Source organism: Chionomys nivalis, chromosome 3 (assembly GCF_950005125.1).
Source record: "Chionomys nivalis chromosome 3, mChiNiv1.1, whole genome shotgun sequence".
Taxonomy (NCBI): Eukaryota; Metazoa; Chordata; class Mammalia; order Rodentia; family Cricetidae; genus Chionomys; species Chionomys nivalis.
Genome location: NC_080088.1, coordinates 76,671,455 through 76,682,777, shown reverse-complemented (window position 1 = coordinate 76,682,777; position 11,323 = coordinate 76,671,455). Strand labels below are relative to the sequence as shown.

The 11,323-nt window shown below is 52.6% G+C and overlaps 1 protein-coding gene across 1 annotated transcript; it reads left to right on the top strand.

Annotated features, from left to right (window-relative positions):
* The first annotated feature begins 390 nt into the window (after nucleotides 1-390).
* On the top strand, nucleotides 391-5,416 carry LOC130871808 (RIMS-binding protein 3-like). The gene has a single exon (XM_057765425.1). The coding sequence runs from the start codon at nucleotides 391-393 to the stop codon at nucleotides 5,233-5,235; it is 4,845 nt and encodes a 1,614-aa protein (XP_057621408.1). The 3' UTR covers nucleotides 5,236-5,416.
* The last annotated feature ends 5,907 nt before the right edge of the window (nucleotides 5,417-11,323 follow it).

Sequence of the window (11,323 nt, the reverse complement as noted above, 5' to 3'; positions counted from 1 at the left end):
TCAGGCCGGGCGGTGGTGGCGCACGCCTTTAATCCCAGCACTTGGGAGGCAGAGGCAGGCGGATCTCTGTGAGTTCGAGACCAGCCTGGTCTACAAGAGCTAGTTCCAAGACAGGCTCCAAAACCACAGAGAAACCCTGTCTCGAAAAACCAAAAAAAAAAAAAAAAAAAAAAAAAAAGAGAGAGAGAGAGAGATCTCAGGAGTTGCGCCCTGCCTAGGGAGAGGTGGCAGGTTATGAGAGAGACCACCCCCAAGGCGGAAGGGGCGCGCGGAGGGTCCTTAGGGGCGCCGGAAGGGGCGCGCGGGGCGGTTGGCAGCGGCCGGGGCCGGCGGCCGTTGGCTAACTGGCCTACCAAGTTAGCTCTGGCTTCTTGCCGGGCTGCGGCCACAATGACAAAGGATTCACCCACCCCCTTGGGTGGTGGCCGCGCGTCGCCCAAGAAGCCAGGAAGCCCCGGCCCAGCGGCAGCAGTGCTGGAAGAGCAGAGGCGAGAGCTAGAGAAACTGCGGGCAGAGCTGGAGGCCGAGCGCGCGCGCGGCCGGGCGGAACGGCGGCGTTTCGCGACTCAGGCGCGCCAGCTGCGGGAGTCGGCCGAGCAGGAGCGGCAGCAGCTGGCTGACCATCTGCGCTCCAAGTGGGAGGCACGACGCCTCCGGGAGTTGCGGCAGCTGCAGGAGGAGGTGCAGCGCGAGCGTGAGGCTGAGATCCGGCAGCTGCTGCGCTGGAAGGAGGCAGAGCTTCGGCAGCTGCAGCAGCTGCTGCACCAGGAGCGTGATGGTGTAGTGCGCCAGGCTCGGGAGCTACAGCGCCAGCTGGCCCAGGAGCTGGTGAACCGCGGTTACTGCGGCCGCTCGGGGGCGTCCGAAGCCTCCGCGGCTCAATGCCGCTGTCGCTTGCAGGAAGTGCTGGCGCTGCTGCGCTGGGAGACCGATGGCGAGCAAGCCGCGCGCATCCGCCACCTGCAGGCGGCGCTGGACTCGGAGCGCCAGCTCTTTCTTAAATACATCCTAGAGCACTTCCGCTGGCAGCCCGCTTTACCGGAACCCGCAGACCCCCAAGCCGCGCATTCCTTGGAAGAGCCACCCCTAAAAGCCCAGAGCAACACTTATGACACCCCAAAGCCTGCTCGTCGACTCGGATCCCTCGAAAGCCTGAGCACTGGCGTCCGGGTTAGCTCTCCAAACGAACCGCTGCCCACGCGCTCCAGCTCCCTCGAATCCTTGACAACAGCACATTCCTGCTCACTAAGTTGTCCCCGGGCTTCCGAATCCGAGATAGGGGGCTCTTCAACCAGCGCCCCCATCCCAGGCACCCCCAGTCCCCATCCGCCGCCTCAGCTACCATCAATACATAGAAAAACGAGTGAGCTGCAGGAAGAAAGCTCCGAGAACAAGCCCTGCGAAGCCCTGACCCCCTCGCCGTCGGGTCAGGACTACCACGAACTGGTGAGGCAGAACTCGGAGTTGGCGGAGGCATTGCAGGTACTTGTTCGCCGCTGCTGTGTCCTGCGCGAAGAGAATTTGCAGCTGCGGCGCTCGTGCTTCTCCGATGAGACCGATGAGAAAGTGAAGTGGCTGAAGGTGAAGCACGCAGAGCTGACCGATCTTGCTCAGCGCCTTGAAGACAGGGTCCGCAAGCTGCTGGAGACCAACCTTCTGGCCGTGAGCGCTCCTGTGCCGGGTGAAAGCCTCGAGGGACTGAACGTGGGCCAAGTGTTTACCCGTCAGTGCACTCAGGACCTGTCAGAACAGGCTGGCGCGCTGCAAGCCAAGGACCTGCAGATCGAAGCACTTAGGCGGGAGTGCCACCTGCTGCAGGCGCACATCGCCACGGACTTCGGCAGTTCCCCGCTTCCTGGAGAGGGCGCCACCTGCGCGCAATGGTGCAGCATCAATGACTTGGACCGACTGCAGCGTGAGTCTCAGCGGGAAGTGTTGCGCCTGCAAAGACAGTTGACTCTACATCAGAGTAAAGCCGGCGCCCGGGCTGAAGCAAGCAGCCTCAGCTCACCCTCCGAGACAGCGCAACACCAAGTGCAGGCTCTGGAGAGGGAACTGGGTGCACAGCGGCGGGAATGCGAGGAGCTGAGCGCTCAGGCAGCCGCCGCAGAGCGGCGATATGAGGAAGCAGAGGCACAACTGCAAGCTGCGCTGCATAAGGGCGCCAGGCTGTCAGAGGAGAACGCGCAGCTGCAGGCCCTGGCCAAATGGGTGAAGAAGATAGCAGATGAGAACAGCAATGTTCCCCAGCAGCAAAGCCACGCGAGGCAGCGGCAGGAACTCGAAGATACTGGCCTGCTGGCTGAGCAGCTGCTGCAACAAGTGGGATGTGTGCAAGACAGGTGGCAGCAGATGCAGTACTACCAAAATAAAGCCCCGAGTGACCTCCAGGCTTCCGGGAGAGAGATGCAGGACTTGCAGTGTCAGTCTGACCACCCCCCGGAGACATTGGAGACCACCCAAGCCTCAGAGTCCCAAGCCAGGGGTAGCAGGAAGCCCAAGATCAAGCCAAAGTCTGAAGAACATGCATTGCCACTGCCTACCAGGGACATACAACCTCCCGTTTGTCTCTCCCAGCAGAACTCAGTTACCCTTGAGGAGTCAGCTGGTATCCCCCAAGTATCAGACAAAAATCCTACCAGTCAACCACTGGACTCCAGGTCCCAAGCCAAGAAAACCAGTTCACACTCAAGTTCCTCCTCTGAGGTGGAGTCCATGTGGGCTACAGTGCCATCCTGCCTTTCTCTGGACATGGACACAGCAAGTGACGTAGATGATTTAGAACCAGACAGTGTGTCCACTCCCCTGGAAACAAGGAGCTCTGAGGCTCACACCACTCCCAAGCTCAAGATCTTCTTGGCTAAATATAGCTACAGTCCACCTGAAAGGTCTAACAAGCATTCCCAAGTCCAGCTCCCTCTCACAGCCGGGGATTATGTATATGTCTTTGGGGACATGGATGAGGATGGTTTCTATGAAGGGGAGCTTGTGAGTGGGCAGCGAGGGCTAGTGTCCTCCAACTTAGTGGAGCAGATTTCAGGAAGCCCTACCCTGAACCACCTATTTTCCGAGTCCCCTGAAGTTGGTCCCACTGCACTTCCAGCTGAGCATAGCAAAGCCTTGAAGAAAGACAGCTTATTACTTGGGGAAGTTCAGGGATCAGTGGAGAGAGGCCTATGCCAGGTGGGAAGGGCAGACTCTAAGACAGATAAGGGAGTAGAGGTTTTAGAGACCGAGACAGAAGCCTGCTGGCTGGGCATGAAACCAAGTATGGAGGAGCGGAGTTTCTCCAGACCCCTTCTGGAGGCTAAAGGAGTGTTCTGTCTGGCCCCCATGCAACTGCAGCTGCAGAACGTCACAGCTACCTCTGCCACGATTACATGGGCCTCTGGCAGCAATAGATACCCCCATGTGGTATACCTGGAAGATGAAGAGCATACCCTAACTCCCTCAGGTGTGAGCTGCTACACCTTCCAAGGCCTACGTCCTGGCACACGGTACCGGGTGAGGGTGGGGGTGCAGCTCCCTAGGGACCTGCTGCAGGTGCTATGGGAAACAATGTCCTCCACTGTCACTTTTGATACACCTTTAGCGGGACCCCCTGACCCTCCTCTGGATGTGCTGGTGGAGCACCATGCCTCTCCAGGTTTCCTGGTGGTCAGTTGGCTCCCTGTGACCATTGACTCGGCTGGGTCCTCCAATGGAGTGCAGGTCACTGGCTATGCTGTGTATGTGGATGGGTTTAAGGTGACGGAAGTTGCTGATGCCACCGCTGGAAACACCCTGCTGGAATTTTCCCAGCTTCAGGTTCCCCTAGCATGCCAGAAGGTTTCAGTGAGAACCATGTCACTCTACGGTGAGTCCCTGGATTCCGTGCCAGCCCAGATTCCTGAGGACTGTTTCTCTTGTTCCCCATTCCTAGAGACTCCTCCCTTCAGCTACACAGATGGTGACCCTTCTACCTGCAGAGTTGCTTTCCCTGTCTGTCATAAGAAGCTGGTACAAGCTTCTCCGAGTACCAAGCCCAGCTGCCATAGCCCCGGAAGCTGTGGGGAGCCTCAGGATGAGTTTCTAGACGCATTCTCTGAAGAACCTCCAAGGAAGCATTCACCAGTATCCAACTTGAGCTCAGAAGGGGCAGACAACCCAGTCCAGGGGCCCACAGAGGCCTGGAAGGACTATGAAAATGGCCTGTCTTTTCAGGAGAGTCCCAAGAACCCCAAGCCACTTCTGCTCTTTGGCAAGTCTGGGCTGGAAGACGGCGGCCACTTCCCACACATGTGCATCGGTGGAAGTCCTGCTCCAGGGTTCACCCATCTCTCCCCAGAGACTGGACCCAGGAAAGTACCGTGTCGGGAGAAGCCTGGCCTTGAGAAAGCCCTTCTTCAGAAGCAGTATGCCCAGATGCTCCCACCTCACCAGCAAGGCGCCAGCCAATGCCTGGCAACTGATTTGCATCACGTTTTGGAGGATAAGGAGGCTGTGTGTTTGGATTCTGAGTGCACAGAGAAGCTAGAGCAAAGAAAGAACAAGTTCCAAAGTGGACAAAGGCAGGAGACTCCAGGAGGCAAGAAGGAGTGCCAGTTTCATGAGCCTACCTCAGCGCTGTGCCCAGTGCCAACCAACAAAGTCATTAAGATGGCAAGTGGTGGCCCTGAGACAGAAGCTAATAGTCCAGTCAGGGTCTTTGTGGCCCTCTTTGACCATAGCCCCCTGGTGATGTCTGTCAACTCCAAGGCTTCAGAGGAGGAACTGGTATTCCGGAAAGGGCAGTTGCTGAGAGTGTGGGGTTCACGGGATCCTCATGGCTTCTACCATGGAGAGTGCAATGGACAAGTGGGCAAAATCCCTGGACATCTGGTAGTTGAGGTGGAGGTGGGCACAGGGCAGACTAACAAGAGGTGGGTTTTGCCAGCCCAAGGGCATCTGCGTTCTGAGACTCAGCATGAAGACTTGGAGGGTCTAACCAACTCCCAGGGATCTTTTATGCCTCAAGGGAATCCCAGAATACCCACTCTGTGGACCCCAAAGACAATGGTGGCAGCTCTGGACTATGACCCCAGGGATGGGAGAGCAGGGGTCCGGGCAAAGGGTAAGCTGGTGCTGAGGGCTGGAGATGTGGTCACAGTTTATGGGCCTGTGGATGATAAGGGTTTCTACTATGGTGAGTATGGTGGACACAGGGGCCTGGTCCCAGCCCATCTGCTGGATGACTTACCTGTCTATGGAGAGTAAGCAGGACTCCTTTGTAGGGCGGTAGCCTCTGACTGCCCACACCCCTTGGAAGGAGAAGCAAGCACGTGCACCTTCACACAACACCCCTCCTCGCCAGCCACCTTAAGCAACACTGGCTCCAGGCGACATCACCTGAAATTGAGAACAGTCCTCAGATAGCCTTCTAGTGTCCAACAGAGGCAGGACGTAAATCTGAATTCTTTCCAAAAGAAAACTAAACCAGCCAACCCCTGAGAGTTTGATATGAATAACCATGACAGGTATCAGAAATGCCTTTTTCTGTGATCAGTATGTTTTCTTTAACAGGTTAACGTTATCCATCCATTGCCTTGTATGAAAGTCTCAAGAAAAGTTGCATCTTAAAATGAAAAAGCAAACAGAATGCTATTTTTCTATTTTATGTTCAACCCTCATTAAAGTGTTCATAGAAAAAGAGAATACTTCGGAAGTTAAAGAATGGCCAAGGGGAAAAGAGCATACACGTTTCCTCTCTGCTCCCTTTTTTGCCCAGTAGATGGTGGCAGAAGTATTTTCCTGAAAGAAAAGGTACATCCTTACCCTAGGGTGAGTTTCCTCAGGGCAGGCTGGTTCAGCTAAAGAGAACCCGGAGAGGCATAGGTAAGAAGTCTCTGGGCGCCGGGCGGTGGTGGCGCACGCCTTTAATCCCAGCACTTGGGAGGCAGAGGCAGGTGGATCTCTGTGAGTTCGAGACCAGCCTGGTCTACAAGAGCTAGTTCCAGGACAGGCTCCAAAACCACAGAGAAACCCTGTCTCGAAAAAAGCAAAAAAAAAAAAAAAAAAGAAGAAGAAGAAGAAGAAGAAGTCTCTGGGTTGAGGCTCTGTACTGTTAGGTGGAGTCAGTGTTCTTAGCTAGGAGCCCTACTCCAGTAACTGCTGGTGCTCCCATGATGCTTTGTAAGATTCCCTTGGGAAAGCATTTTTTTTTTTTTTTTTTTTTTGGTTTTTCGAGACAGGGTTTCTCTGTAGCTTTGGTGCCTGTCCTGGAACTAGCTCTTGTAGACCAGGCTGGCCTCGAACTCGCAGAGATCCGCCTGCCTCTGCCTCCCGAGTGCTGGGATTAAAGGCGTGCGCCACCACCGCCCGGCTTGGGAAAGCATTTTATGCCAAACCTTACTGAAGGACCTACGGAGATTCAAAGGAGCCTAGCTCATGCCTGGAGTCACACAGCTCCTCCCATGGGCTTCCAGGCTCTCTAGGCCAGCAAACATGGAGGGCAGTCTTGATCCTTCTCCCTTCAGGTCCAACAGTGTTGTCAGAGAAAACTCTGCCTTCCCTAGTGTAGCCAGAAATGACTGGAAGCCCCGAGGCAAAACTATTGAGCCATCTCTGTTCCACGTGGAGCAGGCTAACGTGGACGTGAAGGCTGCTCTCTGAACGTGGGGAGAAGAAAGGGCAGTCAGGAGACCCTCAAAGGATGTACAAACTCCGCGGTGTGCAGCCACCTGCATCCCGTAGACTAGGGCTGCTGTCCTTTCTCAGTCCCTGTGACCCAGGAGGAATGGTTGGTCTCAGTCCACTCTGCAGCTCATCAGAGGAGGACTAAGAACTGCTTGCCTGCTGGGCTTAATCTCCTACTCTGGAGAGCAGGCAGTGCCTTTTCTCTTACTCCAGTGGTGAATGTGGGCAACACCTCTCATAACTTGTTATTTATCAGTGTATTTGTGTTTGTGCGGTCTTGCAAACATACCATGGCGTGTTACAATGGAGGTCTGTACCACAGGGTCAGAGGACAGTGGAAGTGAGTTCTCTCTTTCCACCATGTGGGTCCCAATGATCAAACTCAAGATTTTAGGCATGGTAGCAAGTGCCTTTACCTGCTGAGCCAACTCACAGGCCCTACAAATGTTTTTTTTTTGTTGTTTGTTTGTTTGTTTTAATTGCTAGGCTGGGTGGGGCTGATGGTTCAGTATGCAAAGATGCTGTAGCCAACCTGAAGATTTTAATTCAGTCCCCAAAATGTACATTGTAGAAAGATTTCTTTCAAGTTGTCCTTTGACCTCCATATATGTGCCATAGGATTCACAGGCCAACATACATACATACACAAAAGAAGTATAAAAACCCCGCTGGAGGCTGGGCGGTGGTGGCGCACACCTTTAATCCCAGCACTCAGGAGGCAGAGGCAGGCGGATCTCTGTGATTTCGAGGCCAGCCTGGTCTACAAAGGGAGTTCCAGGACAGGCTCCAAAGCTACAGAGAAACCCTGTCTCGAAAAAAAACAAAAAAAAACAAAACAAAAAAAAACCCGCTGGACATAATGGTCTATGCCTTTAATCCCAGGTCTCAGGAGGCAGAGGCAGGTGGATCAAGTGAGTTCAAGGCTATTCTGGTCTACATCCAGACTTACAGGACGGCAAGGACTGTAGAGAGAGACCCCATGCCACTGCCTGATCCAAAAAAAAAAAAAAAAAAAAAACCTGAAAAAACCTGAAAGGGCTGGAGAGATGGCTCAGCAACTAAGAGCATTGACTGCTCTTCCAGAGGACCAGGGTCCAATTCCACATGGGGGCTCACAGCTGCCTGGAACTCCGGGGCATCCAGTGCTTCTTTTTTGTTTTGTTTTTTTTTTTTTTTTTTGGTTTTTTTCGAGACAGGGTTTCTTGTCCTGGAACTACCTCTGTAGACCAGGCTGGTCTCGAACTCGAACTCACAGAGATCCACCTGCCTCTGCCTCCCTAGTGCTGGGATTAAAGGCGTGCGCCACCATCTCCCGGCTTATCCAGTGCTTCTTTCGGGCCTCTGTGGCACCAGGCACATGGTACACATACATACACACAGGCAAAACATATATATAAATCCTTAAAAATAAAATTAAAATGTAAAAATCAACCAAAACTGTTAAACAGAGAAACCCTGTTGTGGGGGAGGGGAGCATTATTGCAGGAATTAGGGATATAACTTGGTAGGGGCCTAGAATGTGGAAGGTCCTGTGGCTAACAACTAGCATGCTAAGAAAAAGTACCTTAAGTTTTTTGGAGTCAGGGTTTCTCTGTGTAGCCCTGGCTGTCTTGGAACTCGCTCTGTAGACCAGGCTGGCCAGAGATCACCCACCACTGCCTCCCTAATGCTTAAAGTTCTATGCCACCACAGCCCAGCTTAAAGGTCTCTGTTGCCACAACCCAGCTTAAAATTTTTTTTTTAAGTTTTTTGTTTTTGTTTTCCCGCGACAGGGTTTCTCTGTGTAGCAGGCCTTGACAATCCTGGAACTCCCTTTGTAGACCAGGCTGGCCTCGAATTCACAGAGATCCGCCTGCCTCTGCCTCCTGAGTGCTGGGATTAAAGGCGTGCGCCACCACCGCCCAGCCAGCCATCACCTTAACCACTTTTTTTTTTCTTAACCACTTTTTTAACGGTCTCAACTAAAGTCCCTGGAACTTTTCATTTCACCCAATGAAACTACATCTACCAAACTATAGTGCCCATCCCCCACGACGCTCCTCCCAGCCTCTGACTGCCTTTGAAATACTGCCTGGGGTGCTTTCAGTCAGAGCTCTGGAGAGGACCCTGCTCTGCAGTCTCCTGCGGCCCTCATTCTCACCTCCCACACTCCCTCCGTTTTCCTTGCAGGTTCCTCAACGTGCATCTGGGCAGACCTGTTTGGGACCGCATTTGCCTCCTAAGACCTTGTGTCAGAGAAAACAGGATTTTTCTTTTTATAACCCCGCAGGCCTGGAATCCAGCTGGCTCCCTTCCCCACACGCGCGTTTATTTCTGGGGAAGGGCATGCATGCGAAGGTCAGAGAACAATCTGTGGATGATTGCTTTTTTCCTGCGGGTCCCAGAAATCTGGCGCAGGACATTACGCTTGGAAACACTTTTGCTCTCTGAGCTATATCCCTGGTTCCTGCCCCACACCCTCTTAGAGCACCCTAAAATGTGCCCCACCAACCCACAGGAATCATTTCTCTAAGGGCAAGAAACAAGCGCCAGGCCTGCCCAGTCTAGCAATGAGCTACAATCTTCTCACAACCTCGCTCCCATAAATCTTAAATCTCAGAGGCCATAGGAAATTTTAGTAAATATTTTTTTTAAAGAGTGGAAGAGCCAGACGGCGGTGGCGCAAGCCTTTAATCCCAGCACTCGGGAGGCAAGAGGCAGGCGGATCTCTGGGAGTGGAATTCGAGGCCAGCCTGGTCTACAGAGTGAGTTCCAGGGCAGGTTCCAAAGCTACACAGAGAACCTTGTCTCAAAAAGCAAAAACCAAACCAAAACAAACAAAAGAGAGTGGAAGAGGCAGGCAATGGAAACTATAGAAGGCTGATGAAGGCGCAAGTAGGGAACTGGGGCAGGCAAACATTGTTTGGGGCCCAGCTTGGGTCTTTCTAGAACCCTGAGAACCTAGAAGAAAGGTTGTGCAGGTCTAGTGAGGTCCTGAAGGCTACAAGCGAACCAGGAAAGACCTGAATGTGTCTGTAGTGGCCTGCTCCCTGGCTGGCCACATGGCTACAGATCCTAAGTTCCCACCTGTCAGGGAGGTAACTAAGGAAGACCTGAAGAGCCTATGCCAGAAGGACTTAAAAGCACAGGGAACATTGAGCTGATGTTGACACTGCTCACCTCTGCCAGAGAGAGCCTATTTGTTCCCTCCTACCTGTTCCTGATGCTCCCTGTCACTGTCTGCACGTGTGTAGTTTCAAAACTGAAGGTGAACTGATCTGTGTGGTTAAGTATTACGGTAGAGTAAGACGCTGTCTTTGGAGCCATAGCTCGGTTTGTAGGGTGCTTGCTTGGTATGCAGAAAGCACTAGATTTGATCCCGAGCACTGAATGGCATGGGGCATGGGGTATATACCAGCAATCCCAGTACACAGAAGAGAAAGGCAAAAGATAGAGAAGACCATTCTCTTCTGTAGCATGTAGAGTCATGTTAACCTTGCCTATGTGGATTCTATTTCATGGTGGCACTGTCCTTCATCTCAGTACTCAGGAGGCAGAGGCTAGCCTGGTCTACAAAGCAAATTCCAAAAGAGCCAGGACTACATAGTGAAACCTCTCAAAAACAAAAACAAACTGGGTGGTGGTGGTGCACACCTTAAATTCCAGCACTCGGGAGGCAGAGACAGGCGGATCTCTGCCAGTTTGAGGCCAGCCTGGTCTAGAAGAGCTAGTTCCAGGACAGGCTCCAAAGCTACAGAAAAACCTTGTCTTGAAACCACCCCCCCAAAAAAAAATGAAAATGGCCCCTTCTGGGCTAGATGCTGGTGGCACATGCTTTTTTTTTTTTTTTGATTTTCGAGACAGGGTTTCTCCGTAGCTTTTGGTTCCTGTCTTGGAACTAGCTCTTGTAGACCAGGCTGGCCTCGAACTCACAGAGATCCGCCTGCCTCTTGCCTCCCGAGTGCTGGGATTAAAAGCTTGCGCCACCACCGCCCGGCTCATGCTTTTAATCTTTAATCCCAGCACTTGGGAGGCAGAGGTAGGCAGATCTTTGTGAGTTTGAGGCCAGCCTGGTCTACAAGAGCTAGTTCCAGGATAGCCAGGGCTGTTACAATAGAGAAATCCTGTCTGGAGGAAAAAAAAAACAAAAACAAAATGGCCTTCTGAAGGGGCCAATGAGATGGCTCAGCAGGTAAAACCCATTGCTACCAAGCCTAATGAGTTAAATCTTCAGAACCCACATTGTGGGAAGAGATCGCTAACAACAGCCCAGTTGTTCCGCATGCAAATTGGAGAGAGAGGAAGAACATAAACTTAATAATTTTTTAATGGTCGTCCATCTGCCCCGAGGCTTCAGCTAGACCACTACAACTTCTCCAAGAGTTTCCTTATAACTTGGGAAATGCAGGGAGGAGGATCAGGAGTTGAAAGGTAGCCTAAACTACAAAGCTGGTTGGCGGTTAGCCTGGTCTATATAAGACCTTGTCTCAAAAAAACTGTCCTTGGGCATCTCATAACAGCACACACCTTCAATCCTAGCACTCTGGAGACAGAGGCACATAGTGAGTTCAAGGCCAGCCTGGTCTACATAGTGAGACCCTGTCTCAAAAAAAAAGAAGGCAGGAAAAAGAAACACAACATTGTTCTTTGCCACCTCTTTGGGAAACTGTCTTTACCTCAGGCCTCCCTG